Source organism: Meriones unguiculatus, chromosome 14 (genome assembly GCF_030254825.1).
Source record: "Meriones unguiculatus strain TT.TT164.6M chromosome 14, Bangor_MerUng_6.1, whole genome shotgun sequence".
NCBI classification, from domain to species: Eukaryota; Metazoa; Chordata; class Mammalia; order Rodentia; family Muridae; genus Meriones; species Meriones unguiculatus.
The window spans coordinates 22571165-22588264 of NC_083361.1; the positions used below are offsets into that span (position 1 = coordinate 22571165).

The window sequence follows — 17100 nt, forward strand, 5'->3', positions numbered from 1 at the left end:
CGTCCAGATGTCCAACACGTTTCTTGAATAGTGCCTAGGGTCCTTGGGCAGTGGTATTGGGCAGGCTATTAGATTCTGAAGGTTCCATCAGTGAGGCTAACGAGGAGGTCCTTGGGCAGGATCTCGAGCAAGCTTCTACTTGAAGCTCCAGTCAGACTGCATGAATTCAAGAGTGAGGAAATGAGCAGACCTGTACCATGGAGAGGAGAGGAGGCTGTTGGGGGTTCAAGCACAGACAAAGTCATCTACCTTCTTTTGTCCCATGTTTGGGTTTCTTTTGTTTTGTGATGTGGGGCTGCATGTATCCCAGGCTGACCGTGAGTACTCTAGGTAGCCAAGGCTAAGGGTGGCCTTGAACTCCTGATCTTCCCGTCTTCACTCACCCAGCGCTGGGATGACAGATGCACATCACCACATTGGCCTCTGTGCTTCTGGGGACATGAACCAGGGCTCTACACACGCTCTATCAACTGAAATTACACCCCCAGTCCTGGGCTTCCTTACAGGCATGCCACACCAGGATTTCTGCACTATAAAGGTGGGGAAGTATAAAACACGAGTGGGAGGGAGGAAAGATAAGATAAAGAGGTGATCTCCCAAGAGGCCAGACCATGGCTTTGTCTAGAATTCATAATCACATGAGGCTTTTAGCTCAAATGGGCACTGTCCTCAGGAGAGAACAATTTCCTTGTAAAAACTGTCCAACTTTATATGAATACCACCCCATCATCATAACAAACCAACTGGGGCAGCAAGAGGTTACCAAGCTACCTCCCTACGGTCCTTCTCCCATCCTCTCCTTGGGAGGAAGTAGCAGTACTGAACTCAGGGTCTGAGGCAGCAGTTGGTGGAGTGCATAGATGCAGGGAGGGCTTCCTCCTGGATTCCCTTTCTTTGACCTATACTTTTCTTTTTAAGATGTTATTTTATTTATACATATGAGCACTCTATTTGCATGTGTGCCTGCATGACAGTATAGAGCGTCAGATCTCACTATAGATGGTTGTGAGCCACCATGTGGTTGCTGGGAATTGAACTCAGAACCTCTGGAAAAGCAGACAGTGCTCTTAACCTCTGAGCCATCTCTCCAGCCCTGACCTATACTTCTTGCCTGGGGCCCGGGCTGCACTGTTGAGGCTTCCCGTCTTTCACTGGGTTGGTAGGCATACTAAGCCAAGAAAGATGGTGGACTCAGCCTCCTGCATCATCAGTATGTTTGAGCATCGCTATGTTTAGATAGTGGGAAGGTGAAGAGGATTCAGAATATAGTTGTGGGCCTGAGGCATTCTGCTCATGGGGTTATTTGTCAGAGAGCTGGATGCAATCACTGTTTGGGTTCCCACTCGGAAACTGCTCCTTGCACCGCTCTGCCAAAGACAACAGTATCACATCCATCTTGAGAGTAAGAACACGAAGATTCAGAAGGTTGGCTTCACTTGTTGTGAGAATACAGTGCCAACAGTGGATAGACAATGGAGTATTAGCTCAGGCTGTACAGGCTGGGAAGTTTAAACAACATACACCCTACCCACTGTTCTGGAAGCTGAAGACTAAGACTGAGTACCACCGAATTTGATTCCCAGTGAAGGCCCTCTCCCTGGCTTGCAGATAGCCATGTTCTTGCTGGCTTTTTCACAAGAGAGAAATAAAGATGGTATGTTGGTGTTTATTTGCCTAGTTCTGTAGAACGTGGACCCTACCCTCATTTACCACAGCAAACTTTAATGACCTCCTTCCAAACCCTCTCTGCAAATCCAGAAACAGTTGAGCACACGGAGAACTTTTTTTTTTCTAATGGGGCAGAGGCATCACATGCCCTCTTCCTTGCCCTGGTAGAACAGTTGATAGTGTAAAAGAAAGTCATTATTATTATTATTATTATTATTATTATTACTATTATTATTATACAGGAATTATTAAGCATATCAGAAATGACAACCATTCCTTCTTAATTGTGCCCATATTAGACTAATGTTTAAATGAATGAGAATGCCATGGACCACCACAGTTAGGCATTTCAGGGAAAAACTGGGACAGTCCAAGCTGCAGCTGCTAGGATTACAGAGGGTCCTAATGGCTGTGACCTGGCTGATACAGGATGGCTGGTCCCTAGGTTTATGCTTGGGGCAAACACACTCAGTGAAGTCCCCATTCTCCATCAACAGGAAAGGAAGTGTCCTGTCTAGACAAGGACCCGTGCTAGCCGTGGAGGCATGGATTGGTGTTCTGAGTGACTGACACTTCCCACCCCACCCATGTGTCAGATGCTTAGGTGACACAGTGGCAGCCCAGGACAGCTATGCAAAGCACTGAGCTTGCGCTGGAATCCCTGCTTGGCTGCTGACCTTATACAAGTCAATGGGACCCAGTGAATCTTGGTGCCCCTTGAGTGTAACCACATGGCGTGCAGTAAGGACATGGAAGAAAGGGTTAGATGGTTGATGCTTGGACTCGGCTGTGTGTCACTCTCTCCTGAACTCTCACCCAACAGGGACTTAGATAGGGAAGAATGGCCACAGAGCTTCAGTTCAGACTATGGAGTAAAGGTGACAGGGCCTGAGATGGGACCAGCGAGATGGTTCAGCTGGTGGAGGTATTTGCCAGCAAAGCCCAAGCTGGAAAGGGAACAGAATTCTGGAGTTGTTCCCTAACCTCCATATCACACACACACACACACACACACACACACACACACACACACACGATGATGATGACAATATTAAAGAAAGAGTGACAGGAGCTGCTGGGGAAGAACTCGGGTCCTTCTTTCCCCCAGTGATGGAAGCAGCATGGATCTGAATGTCCAAGTTTTGAGACCCTGAAAAATTCGCTCACTTCATAGCTTCAGTTTGTTCATCTGTACAAAGAGCTACGGGGGTGGCATCCACCACCTAAGGCTGTTTCAAGAGTGTCTGTGGATCACACATGGCAACACTTGGCCTGGAATGTCATGCCAAATAAGCACCCCAAAATGTTATCGACTGTGGCTGTCTACGGGAGAATGGCAGATCTCAAGGGATTCTGCTGGGCATCCACCTTTAGGGACCTGTTGGTCTTTACCACACAGAGCCATGACTCAGGACGGCAACAAGGGAGGGGAGGCATTTAATAAAGATGTAAAAACACTTTACACTTATTCATCAAACGGTTTTATCGAAACTCTGCCCAGGGGATCCTGTACTCATCCAGATCTCTTCCATCATCCACGTAAAAAGCAGCAAACACAAATCCCTATTCCACGTGACATTTTAAGAGATGCTATCTATACAGGTTGCCATTGAACTGAACTTCCACCTGTTCATAGGTATCAGGAACTGGCAAGAAGAGTACAGTGCCATTTGCCTGTGGACCACCCTTGGTATAAGCATGCACTTTTAGCATCCTTGTATACACACCATTTTTGCCCATGGCCACAGTGGAAAAGCCAGAAAAAGAATGCTTTGTTCCTCCAAGAATATCCAGTCTACAAGCACATAGAGAGATACTGCCAAAATGATGGGGACTCTCAAGGTCCATGGTGGGAGAAATCAAGATGAAATAACTTTAAAAATTAAAAAAAAAATTCATCTTACCACCGACCTGAGATCTGATGAGATTGTCAACAGAAGATGGTAGCACATTTGGTTTTTTAACCGTGTGACATTGGTTCACTCTTCTTTGGGGATTATAAAAGCAGATAATTAGTACTGTCTAGTGGAGTTTTGCTCCATGAAACAAACATAGATTCTGAGGTCATTGTTAACCTTTAAGTTAAAAGTTAGAAGTTAGTTGCTTTGCCCCATGAGGCACATTTCAGATTTTGTGTGGCCTCATGTGGTCCATAGCATTAGATGGTATGTTAGGGTGCATTTCCACCACCCCAAAAAGTATTATCTGAGGATGCTTGGCTAGCACGTTGCCTGGATGCCAATGGGCTCCCAAGGAGCACCATTTGGATGAAGGAACCAACCGTGCTATGTTGTAGGCCAGAGAGTGGACTCAATGCCACTCAAGAAAGAACCATCAAAACATTCCTCCCCAGTTCTCTGGAAATTTTTAAAGAAGAAATGACATGGAAAGTACCAATAATCCTCTCCCCGGAGCCTACACAGCACCTCCTGAGACTACAAGAACTGGTGAGTCAGGGGGAAACTGCAGAAGGCTGGCAACACTCCTCAGGCAAACTCCCATCCGTTTCCTGCCTTTTGTTCTACAACATTCCCACTGATGCCGTGCACTTCTCTTCATCCTTCCAGAAAGCCCCATCCTTATTTGCATGGACTAAGATGATGTCTCAAACCAAAGTGACCACTCGTGGCTTCCTAAGGAACCCGAGTGTTTTTCATCCGACTCTCCAGAGAAGTCTGAGAATTCCAGTTGCTCCAGCTGCTCCCCTTTTGTCTAGAGGATAATGGGGGTCCTCTGTAGCTTCAAGAAGGCCCAAGAGCTGTCTGATTTAAAATACAGCTTGAGCATCAGGCAGGAGGAAAACAAACTGCATTTCTGCAAAGGCTGGGGTGTGGGCTGTCGGCTGGAAAAATAACAGGGCTAGAGATATGTTTATTTTGCTACCAGATGCAAACAAGGCCGATAACAGCATAATTACCAGCAGGGCTCACTCTCTCGGTCCCTGCATCAGCAGCCGCCTGAGCAGGTGCACCCTTTCAGATCACACATCATCTGGGTGGAGATTTTGTTGGATGTTTTGGTCCCCGGGGGCTTCAGGGTCTCAGGAAAGAGGGTGTGCATCTCTGATCACTCAAAGACAAGAGTGGTTGAGATGCTGAAACAGCACAGGTCACACTCAGCCACCCAAGCTGGGACCCTAAAATACAACTTCCTGTGAAGTATTGCAGCTCATGTGGTTTGTTGCTTTACGTGTGTGTGTCCACACATCTGTGCAGTTTCAGGTGTGTCCCTCAGGAGTTGTTCACCTTGTGTTTTCAGATGGGGGGTCTCTTATTTGCTTGCAACTCACCAGTTGGGCTAGACCGGCTATCCAGTGAGTCTAGCATCTACCTGTCTCTACCTCCTCAGCACTGAGGCTATAAAGCACTCACCATCATTTACACGGGTTCTGGGGCTTAACCTGAGGTCCTCATGCTTGCCTGGCAAGTGTTTTACTGACTGAGCCATCTCCCCAGCATCAGTACTTTCCATCACAGCAGTTATTCTGCTCTGTGTTTCTGTGATTCTGTGATGAATGTCTCTGCCCCTACCCCCGGACAGTGGCTTTCGGCCCCCTGCCTTGTATTACAACCATATGTGGATATTTAAATGTGCAGAGATTCTTACACACAGAGAGTTTGTAATCAATTGCCCCAAAGCAGAGCCCTGAATTTCTGAGAATCACTCGGAACCAAGATTTCCCTTACCGTGATGGTCAAACTCCACTGAAAGAGAAATGGCTCCCTGATGTACCCTCCAGGGTCTTGGCCTGGAGAGGTACCTACTAAAGGCTTGCCATAAGTTCTTATCTCTCAGGGCTTGTTTTATGTTGATATCCCCTGGTGGGTCTCTGGGGCTGAGTTGATGAGGGTCTGACCTGAATGGAAGGCATTAGAGGTGGAGATGTACCTGAGAGTGCTGTGAGGGTTACTAAAGACTATGGGGGCTGGGCATAGTAGCATCATGAATGGCGCACAAGTTTCCACCTGCCTGTGATTAGGAGAACAAAAATCCCACTCATAAAGACGGGGAAATGTGAAGTTAGACTGATGTGGACTGAGGTGATATTCCAGAAGGATCATTTGGGGACCGGGAACATACATGTACAAGTTGCTGAGTTTGAACCTTTAGAACTCACATAAAAGCCCGACACAATAACAAATGTCAGTAATCCCAACTCCTATAGTAAGATAAGAGGGGGAGGCAGGAGAATCCCTGCAAGTTCATGAGCCAGGTTGCCTGGTGTATGCAACAGCGAAAAAGAGACCCCTGTGTCAAACAAAATGGAGGCTGAGGACAGACAAGAGGTTGGCCTCTGATCACCATATGCATGCCATGGCACACAGGCATCTATACTTACACACACACACACACACACACACACACACACACACACACACACAAGCACACACAAATCAATAAAACAGTAGTGAAGAAGATGTGAGGAAACCAGAACTCTCACACATGGCTGCAGGAACATAAAATGGCGCAGCCATTATGGACAACATCATGGCTGCTACTCAAAAAGACCAGGACTGTATTAAAATTTAGCAATATCCAAAGTCAGGTAAGAAACAGAGACAAACTCAGGTAAGAAATAGGAGTCATCTCTACATCCATGCTGATGATTGTTTTACTAAAAAACAGTCAAATGTTATAATCATTCCATGTGGACACACATTACTCAGCTTTTTAAAGGAAGGCTGCTCTGATACATGCTCCCATGTCTGAACCTCAAGGATATTGTGGTAAGTGAAATAGGACAATTACAAATCAAGCACTGCATGATTCCACTTATACAAGGTCCACAGAGTTAACGAACTCATAGAGATGGATCAGTTGTGGTTGCCAAGGACCAGAGGGGGGAAGAAGTTGTTTTACGAGATCAAGACAGTCCTTGGGGTCTGACGGGCATGATGATTGCCCAGTGTCGACACACTCAGTATCTACATCCTTAAAAATGGCAGAGATAATAAGTTCTAAGTTACACGTTTTACCAAAATTATAAAACAGATGAGGAAACAAAGAGGAGACACTTTTTTGCAACGTCTGTTCTCCTAAAATCTGTAGGCTGTGATCGCTCTGGCTCACAAGCAGCCTTTCTGACCTGATCTACCAAATTCTTGTCTCAGGCTGCTGAGCTTTCTGTTCCTTGCTCCATCTCCCACTGAAATCCTCTGTGTCCCCTGAAAACCACTGTCTGTTCAGGTGCGGGGCTCTTGTTCCGCAAGCAGAAGGTGGCTGCCTGGCTGTGTGTGACTGTAAGGCTAAATGGCTGCATGGCTTCTGGAAGCTCCTATGGTTCTTTGATGCCTGCTTCTGCCTGGAGGCTGAGAGCAGTTCTGCAGCCATGGTTCTAGGAGCAGCAGAAGCTATGGTCTTCTCCATGGCCTCCCCACCTCCAATGTGAGCCCTTCTATCTCTTCTCCCATAGCCACCAACACAATCTCTCAAGATGGACATAGGATTTCTTTCCTTAAAGCTTCCTTGTGTGGGCACCAAAGCATCAACAGATCAATAGGTGAACTCAAAGCTCGGTCCCGCTCTATTTGACCTATGGGACTTAGTCTTTGTGATCCACTCATAAAGACCTTCACTGGGACTTGTCAAGGCTTTGATTGACAGTAGATCTGAGATGCCACTGGGTTAAAAAGGAGCCCCATCTGCTGAATTCAACCATGGGCATAGAGGGTTCTCTCTGCTGGCCTCACCAGGCTGGCTTGAATTCTTCCATCCCCAATACACCCCTGATCTGCCATCGCAAGGGGTTGCATAGTAAGATAAAGAGGAAAGAGATAAAGAAAGCTTAGACTTCAAAACCAAGTCTCCAGTTTCCATTTATAATTCTGACTCTGCCCCAGGCAATCAGAACTGCTAGACAAGCTCTCCTGTTCAGCAGAGAGCCAGGAGCAAGCAAGACTTTCACCCAAAACACACCTTGCCCAAAGCATCATTTGGAGGTCAGAACCTGCAAAGCACCCATGTCCTGTGGCTACTTCTTGGGGTCAGTCACAGGATTCTTTCACCCACGTAAAGCCAATGAGCTGATGAATGGGTTGATGGCATAGGAGTGACTGAGCACAGAATCTGGGTGTTCACACTGATATCTAATCTTCAGGCACCTCAGCTCTGCTCCAAGTCTTATTAAAACTCTGACTCACAGTAGGCCTGTTAAACCACTGTCCTTGACAAAGATTTAACTCAGAGTAGGTCTGTGAAGCTGCTGTGTTTTGACAATGTTTTGAATCACAGTAAGCCTGTGAAGCCACTGGCTTCTTATAGATCTGTCTTTTATAGGATGAGAACCACAGTATGCTTTAAAGTCTCCAACAGAGGTTCTAGAACATCCTGGGTGTGCAGGAAATGCTTCCATGTTAGGTCTCATACAAACAATGGTTTGGGGAGACCCTAGAGAGGCCTGACCACCCTTTTCCTGTCTCATCTACCTGTATTTACTAACTTGTTCAACTTTGCAGTCCCTGACACTGGTACTTTTTAAAGACTTAAGTTAGAGTCTGTGGTTAACATAACTTATATGTCTACATAGTGGGTTCTATGTGTTATGTGTTTATGGCTTCTTTCCCCAAGAGACAGAAAAGGCACATCCTGGCTTTAGCTTGAAATACATCAATACTGTTTCCCCTAGGCAACAGCTTCTGCTACACACACACATACACACACACACACACACACACACACACACACACACAGCAAATGAACCCTGAGAAGGGACTGTGGACATGTTTAACCCTCTCCTTTTTGCTAAAGCAAAGGTCCTAATGATGGATGTCTCTGTGCAAGCCTAAAGCAAACACAGGGAGAAATGTTCATGGCTTCATCTCTATATACATGTGGCCAGACAAAAGCACAGGGGGTATGGTTTATTTCCTTGGTGAGCAGGAGATGAAAAGCGCAGTTAGCATGCCTTTTGATGAGAACTAGAACTTGAAAGTATTCATAGGCAGCCATGTGCGGGGCATTTAACTAGCCTCAACTGGAGCCTACGCAGGGCAGGACCCCATCACGAGCAGGGCGGGCAGGAAGACATGGAGTCTTTGAGCCCACTTAAGTCTGTCCATTCCCCACACAGGCATCTCCTTTACATACAAATTGGGTCTTGTTTCCTCTTGAGACACTGTTCACAGATTCACTCTGCTTTTCACACCTTGGGAAGGGATGAGAGTCAAGAAACAATCACTTGGCTTTTCACTCCCTCAGAGGGAAAGGGGAAATATTTTGAAGGGAGGGGGAGTGTGAAGTCCTGCCTGTGACTGGCCTGCATTTACCCAGCACTTGCTATGCATCAGGCTCTGTCTAATGCTTTTGTGGTACCATTTTTCATTTTTCTCTCCCAGCATGCCCTTGCAAGAAGCACTGCTATCAGCCTCATTCTAAGGTGGAGAATTGACATGTACACCACTGAAGTAGAATGCAGCAAATCACATGCTACCTGTGTCCAGGAACTAACAGGTCTAAGACCCAGTAGGCCTGTGGATATTTGTTACCTAAAAAGAGAGTCTGTACTTCCAGCGATGGCGGGGGAGGAGCTCAGAGGGGATACCTCGGGCTGCTTCTGTCCCCAAATTCTCCCTAAGTCCTCAAAGCCTCCTGGAAATGTCTGGAATGGGCACATTCCTCCATCCTGCCCCATGCTCAGGAACACTCTTAACTTTCTTACTCTTTCTGGGATGGAAGGAGTCATTTTGGAAACTACAGATGGAACAGCAGATGGGAAGTGAAACCTATCAGAGTTGCCCAGGATGAAACCATTCATCTGCAAAATCCATATGTTTTTGTGTGGGGCAACTTCATAGAAACAACAGCAAGAGAAAACAGCAGAGCCCAGGGCAGGAGGTGCCTCTGGCCACGAGGCTGGCAGGACAGAGAGCGCAGAAGAGCTGAGGGGGTGGGTGTGCACCCTGGCAGCGACCTAGGAGTGAGAGGGGGAGCAAGCCAGGCACAGAGACAAACACTGAGTGTAAAGCTAGGGGAACCATGAAGAACACACTTTCCGCACATGGTCTGAGAAAGACAGCCAGGACCCTTACAAATGTCAAAAACTGCAGCCTCGGTTGCAACTTAGATGCCAGCGGTTGATGTGCTCTGAATGTCTCCCAAGTGCCAGGTGCTCGGCTACAGTCTGTGGTTACCCCCTGGTGTCGCGTGGATGGGTTTATGTTCTTGTAAGTCGTCTGCTGCTTTGAGAACTGATCTCAGATATTTCTATGCCAAGCAGTCTGGTGAGAGTCTGAGCCTATATCCTGTAGGCTAACCCTAACCCTGATCCTTCTGAATAAGTGGCCATGCCGAAAGCTGGGTCTGCAATCAATGCAAAGCAACATTTCTAGGGTGGGGGGCAGTTGTGGGTATGCCTACCTGGCATGCTTCCTTCTGGGTTTTTCTAGGTAGCTTGAAGCTGTACAGATAGTCCAGTCTCCTGATTTTCCCAAAAGGTACGTTTTAAGCAGGAAGAACCTCTACTTTAGAAATGGACAGAACTGGTTCTAATCCTTGCTTTGTCATGTGTTCACTGTATGACGGTGGACCTCGCTTTGGCCACCTAACTGCTGAGTTCCCTACAAAAGCTCAAGGAATGGCCTTCCATAGTAGCTGCTCTATACAGCATTTTGGAAAAATTTCTGAATTCAGTCCTTTATTGGAAGACAGACAGGGAATGTTCTGACTAACCCTTGCCCTATTTTTGTCTTCCTTGAGTCACCTTTCCTCAGGCTGTTGCTCCCTAAATTCCATCCATTTTTAGATTTCTCAGATGCAAATATTCATTTTTTTATTACTAATTTTGCCTATTATACTTTCTCTTATAAAGAAAATTTTCTTTTATAAACACACAATGGCTCCCAACTGCAGATGATCTGATCCCACGGGACATTGGACAGTATCCTCAGACGTTGTATGAGAAGGTCATAAATGGGCAGAGCATGCTATCAGAAACTTGTGGGCAAAGACCAAAGACACTGGTAAACTGTTGACAGGGCAAGGGTTAGCCCCGTAGCCGAAGAATTAGCCAGCCCAAATGTCAATAGTGCGTGGTGGCTCACAAGCCCTGTTCCCAAATGTTCTTCCATGCTCTTCAGTGCTCCCGCACCCTTGCTTGCCTACACATCTTGCTCTAGAGTAAATATTCCGGGGACTTTCTCACTTCCACTGGGTGACCTTGCTTGGGATGTTGTAAGCAACCTCCATTTTACTAGCCTAGGAGGATGCACATCAACTGTTGGCATCTAAGTTGCTGTGAGGTCAACATCAAGGTCAGACCTGTCCTTCCTCTGTTCAAAACACAGTTACACCTGGCTTGGAGTAAAAGTTCCCTGACATAATCTAGAACTACTCTCTGACCTTGTGTCTTGTTACTCTGCCTCTCTCTCTCTGTTACAGCACTACCGAGCCCAACTTCCTCTTGCCCACACCAGGTACATTCCCACCTCAGGGCTGGCCCAGCTCTTCTCTGCCTGGGAACACTTCAGAAGGTGCAGTGTCATTTAGTTCATCTTCTCCTATTGTTATTCATAAGGCTTCCCCTGGCCTTTTTCATTAAGGACACAATGCTCTCCCACTTCTGCTTTCTGAATGCAATGCTGGCTGATCTCATAGAGAAAACACAGCTCATCTCATGAGGCAGGGTGCTTTACTGGGCAGGAAACTGACTGCCTTGCATCCCTGAGTCCTCACTCTTGTTATATGAAGGGTGAAGGGAAGCAGAGCCCTGTACCCTGGCTGCCTTGGTGCTCTTGACTGGCCTCACCTGATGGGGTAGTCAGCAGCACTGAGGTTGATGAAGAAGTCCCAGGGCCAGTCAGTCATCTCCAAGAGATCCCGCATGCTCTGCAGGTAGGTGGACAGGAGGCTGGCACCACCCCAGATGGTGGCCATCCTCCAGGAGGTAACACGGACATTGTCGTACTGGCTGGAGAACTGGAGCACTTGCCGATGCAGGTAGTTGGAACGCTTTTGCCGGGAGAGAAAAGGTGAGAAGGGAGCCCAGTCAATAACACAGAAGCCATCAGTCCCTAGACATCCTACTACCTTATTCCCTTGGGGCTGGTGTGTCTGATCACTGTGGAACTGGCTGTTTCGGCTGCCAGACTGGGGTGTCTTTCCACATCAGTATTAAACCACTGGCTACTGAAGTTCAGATTCCCAAGCTCAGTGCTGAGCTAGCCAACCAGGGGGCTTGACATGGTGGGGCCTAGGACACTGCATGACCTGACCGATGGTGGATGGCTGCTGCATATACCAAGGTCAAAAACATGGGCCTATCTAAATTTGGTGAGTCTTCGGAGGCAGGAGGTGGAGTGCCTGTGTTGTGCCCTTCAGGACCATTTCCCTTCCCTTACTGTTTCACAGGCTGACTAGAAACGCATCTTGGAGATGAAAATAGCCCTTGTGCCTCTTTAGGTTTATTTAGTGTTAAAGCTATAGCTGAGCCTTGTACTTGCTAGGTGAGTGTCCTATCGCTGACTTACAACCTCAGCCTGTAGTTTTCTGAGAAGAAAGTGTCATGTGGGGCTGGACTTAACTTCAGAGCAACCTTCCCATTTCCACCTTATGTGTCCTAGGGTTCTAGACATGTACATGTCTTGTGATGTCAACAGATTAACAGAAACTTCTAAGAAAAGATGGCTCTGAGGTCAGCAAGCCAAGTGTAGGCTTTGGTAATAAGATTTTAGTGCCATACAGCCACGCCCATTAATTAACAGTTTCCTGGGGCTGCAATCAGGCAAGGGAATCACTGATTCGCACGTGGTCTAAAAGGATACTTCAACTACCTGCACTTTTTCAGAAAAAGTGAACCCATTCCTGGGATAGCTAGCTTCACAGATCTGTGAGGGCATGCAGTGGGCACTAGACAGGGACAGGAAGAGGTAAAAAAAACAAACAAACAGTATAAGTAGGTTTTGAGAAGAAATGCTTGCATGTGTTATATGATGTAGGAGGAAGATAAACGCTAGCAGTAACACGTTGAAGAAGGCCCATGGGAGGATCTGGGATGATCTGATCACACACACAAAAAAAAAAAAAAGAGAGAGAGAAGTATTATAGATATGCTAATTTCTTGGACCAACTGGCTCACCGTATATACATACATCAACATATCAAATTGTACCCCATAAATATGTGTAATTATCATGTGTCAAGGAAGAATAAAAAAAACAAACAGCCAGAGGAATAAGATTTACAACAAAAGTTGAAACATTCTGAAACCCGCATACACTCTCACACAATCCCCTCCCACACACCCTACTTAGGAGCCACATGCTGCCTTTCCCTCTCTAGACCTCAGTCTGCACTTGTGAGGTGGGAGGAAGGATTGGAGACAGATAGAAAGATGGCTGAGGAAGCCCAGCACAGAGGCAGTGTGGCTCCTTACCTTATCCACGTGGATATAGTAGAAGTGGTCTTTGTGGTAGATGGCCTTGAACATGCGCTGTAGCTGTCGAGAGGCGCGGCCGTGGACCACCAGGACAAAGGCGATTCTGACTGGGTTGGCGGGCATGTACTCCACCGCATCCTCATCCCACTGGACATTCTTGTTTGCTTTGCCTGGGGGGAAACCGGAAGATCATGGAGATGAGTTTGAGAATGGCCTGCCCTTCAGGAAGCAGGGACTGTCCCCTAAACTTGCCCTGGGGACAGGAGTATAGCATCCATATGGAATCCTAGAGCCTGATTCAGCTGAACTCAGCAAGTCCTAGGCCCTTAATGCTGTCCAGATACAAGGCGGCAGGAGAACCTGTGGTGCTTATGGCACTCCTGTCCTACCACGGGAGTTTGAGAAGGCTGATACATACATTCAACTATGCGCTGACTAGTTTCATGTCAAATTGACACAAGCTAAAGTCATCTGAGAAGAGGACACCTCAGCGGGAGGGCCCATCCCATTATGGGTGCCGCCATTCCTAGGCTGGTGGTCTTGGGGTTCTATAAGAAAGAAGAATGAGCAAGCCACGATTAGCAAGCCAGGAAGCAGCACCCTCCACGACCTCTGCATCAGCTCCTGCCTCCAGGTACCGATTTCCTTCAATGATTAAGAGTAACATGGAAGTATAAACCAATTTAACCCTTTCCTCCCTAAGTCGCTTTGGTCATGATGCTTCATTACAGCAATAGTGATCCCCTTGTCTCTGCCTCCTTGGCATGGGGACTGCAGGACTTGCTTTGTTACACAGGTGCTGAGGATCTGTCTTTGGCTCCCCATGCTTGCGCTACAAGCACTTTACCAACTGAGCTATAGCCTCAGCCCATTGTCTGACACTTTCTGTGGCTCCTTCTCCTGTCCATGCTCGGTCTGGAAATTTGGAAGCATGATCTTGATTTATCAATCCAGAGGTGGCTGTAGTTAGGACTGGATGTCCACAGCTTGGCACTCCCTTGGTACAACACTGTTCAGATGGATGGTTGGGTCAAACAATGAGTTTGCCAAGGGGACAACGCCTTAGTCTTTTTGGAGCTATCAGATAAAGAAGCCCTTGCTGCACTTCAAACTGGAAGATGGTAAGAGCCTTTCCATTCTCACATGGAGAGAAGTTGCCGGAAGGAAACCCATACAGAGGGAAGCTCTTCTGAGGTGCGGCTGGTCCCTAAGCCCTAATGACCCAGTTGAGTTCCAGAATCAGCCGGGCTGGAGATCTGACACCCAATCCACGTGGATAAATGGTTCTAGGCACTTTTATCCCCAACTCAGCCTTAGAGAATCCCCATCTTCAGGGCCAAGGCCAGTGAGTAAGAGCCTCCCAGTTCTGAGCATCACAAGTCTGACTCAGTGCTGTCTGGCTTTCCCCAGACTGATCTCTTGCAGTCTAACTTTATTCCTAGCCCAGATCGGTGACACAAAACTGTAATCCCAATATTTAGGACACTGAGGCAGGAGGATCACAAATTCTAGGCCAGTCTAGGCTATGTAGTGGAACTTATGTTTTAAATCATTCCTCTCTTTATGAATGACAAAATCAATCAAACAAAACCTACACACCAACAAGAGTAATGTTTAGATCACACAGTCCAGCTTTTGGCTTGACACAGCTGCTCCTCTGACCTCTGCTCTGAGTGCTCACATGTCTAGCTCGCCCCTGGACTTCTTGCTTTTTACCTGCACAAACTCCTTTATCTTGGGGCATTTTGACAGTGATTCCTGATCCCTGGACACCCTCTTCCTTGAGCTTAACATGGCTACACCTTCTTGTCACCAGCACAAGTCCCATAAAAGATTATCTTTACTCTCCATCTCTCACTTCACCTGTTCCAATTTTCTGCACATCATTTAACACCATCTGAAGTTGTTTATGTGTCTGCTTGTTTATTATCTGAGCATTCTGCTAGAGCATAAGGTGCAGGAGATGAGGGACTTTATCCATCTTATTTACCATCAGATACATAATGCTCACGTAAAATCCAACACACAGCAGGTGCTTTGTGAAGAACAAAAGCTTCAAGAGGTACATGTTGGCTCTGTCCAATAACAATACCTGTTTGGAGCTCCGGTCTGGCTTTGATCTCATTATTTCATTAATCCTCCTGACAACCTAGCAAGGTTGCTCTTACCTCCATTCTTCAGATAAAAACCCACGGCTTAGAGAGGCCAAGGGATTTGTTCAAGGTCATGCAGCTTTAATTAGTTAAGCTGTGATGCAAACCTAGGTCTTAAAGACCATGCCCTTACCCACTAACTTAGAGTACACAATCACACTGAGACCTCGGAGAGAAAAGATGACAATGGTGTTAATGAAATACCTTGTAAATTATTGCTGGTAAGAAGGCAGGGACCTAGAGGCTTTCACAGGGGCTGTGAAAGACTTTCTGTATTTGATGAGGGATTGATTCTAGATGACCAATAAAGCTACAGATATCCACTCATCCATTTGCCTACCAACTCCATCCATCCACCCACCCACCCACCCATCCATCCATTTATCTTTCCATCTACCCACCAATTTCATTCATCTACCTACCCACTCATCCATCTAACAATTCATCTACCTACCTATTTCATAGCACAATAACATGTATACATGCATGCACAGGCACACATGTGTACATACACCCACACCCATTCTATCTACCCATCTACCCAGAAATTCACTCCATCTATCTACTCCCTCCCTCCCCCACACCTACTTCATCCACCCATCCATCCATCCATCCATCCAAACTCAGGAGGCCATTCAACTACCCATCTTAGTCTATCACACCAAACGCCAATTATTCATTGACCACTCATTTTGGTTTTAGTCACAGGATCCCTTGCCAGAGTTGCCGAATGAGTGAATGAATGAACAAATGAATTCTGAGGAAGAGTGGGTGCTGTGTTGGCTCAGAGCAGCTTACGTTTCCTGAGGGTCTGCCACACACTAGTGCTTTCATGGAAGCTTTGGGCCCTTTGTTATTTGGTCTTGGTTAAGAACGCATTAGCACTGTTTGAGGCTTAGAGGGTTTGGCATGTTTCCCAGGTTACACAGTGAAGGCAGAGGTGGAAGTAGAAGCTGAATAGCCAAGTCCAAAGCCATCCTGCTGTGTCCACTTGTCCTGTGCCAAAGAGTAGTGTCAGGCAGTGACCAGGCCGGGTACAGTGACCCTGCACTGTCCTTTAAAGGGACTTGGGCATAGATGCTGATAAAACAACCACCACCACCACCACCACAATAACAACAAAAAGCAACAACTTTTGTAACTTCTCTTTATGGCGTTTGCAGGACATATTAGCTCTGAAGTAGGGAAGGGAATGTTTGGAAATTCGATCACATTGGTGAAATGGCTATCACATCATAAGAAAACATTCTTGGATCAGACAGTGCCCTTAGTGCACAAGGAAGCTGTGACTCAGGGAGGTCCATGTTAAGAAGTAGTTAAGCTGCTGCGTGTGGTGGTACCACTTGTGGTCCTGCTGCTAAGGAGGCTGAGGCAGGAGAGCCACGAGTTTTAGGAGCACAGAGTAAGGGTGTATCTCAAAAATCCAGAGTTAGGTATGCAGCTCAATGGTAGAGTGTCAGCCTACCACACTCAAGGCACTAGGTTCCAACCAGAGCACAGAAAGATGGAGGGGGTGCAGGGAGGAAGTGGAAGTAAATAAGGGAGGGAGGGAGGGAAGAGGGAAGAAAAGGAAGGAGGGAAGCTGAGCTGAGGATTGAGTCTGTGCTCGAGGAGCCCTAACACTGTCACTCTGCTCCATCAAACTGTCCCGGCTTGGGGGGGGGATCTGTTCCCAGAAGCATGCCAGCTGACTTCCATCTGTTGAACAGATAACGTTGTGTAGCCAGAGCCATGTGGGGTCTCTTCAGACAGGGGACTCTGAAAGGCTAAAACTCACCCTCTGTCCAGCTTCTAAGAAAGAGGCACGAATTTAACAATGTAATCAGATTCCTGTGGCATAAAATAGAAAATAAATGGAAAAATCAGAGTGATTAGAGGCAGCCAGAGAAGCGGACTCAGGATGAATGT

At 46.8% G+C, this 17100-nt stretch overlaps 1 protein-coding gene across 2 annotated transcripts in view; it reads right to left on the reverse strand.

Moving 5' to 3' along the window:
* Window positions 1-17100, reverse strand: part of Xylt1 (xylosyltransferase 1) — a 290019-nt gene that overhangs the window by 62934 nt on the left and 209985 nt on the right. For both annotated transcript variants that reach the window (XM_021657991.2, XM_021657990.2), the window contains exons 4-5: window positions 13037-13209; window positions 11411-11613 (exon numbers count right to left, since the gene is read on the reverse strand). In XM_021657991.2, coding sequence (XP_021513666.1) covers window positions 11411-11613; window positions 13037-13209 — 376 coding nt within the window. The remainder of the gene's footprint in view (window positions 1-11410; window positions 11614-13036; window positions 13210-17100) is intronic.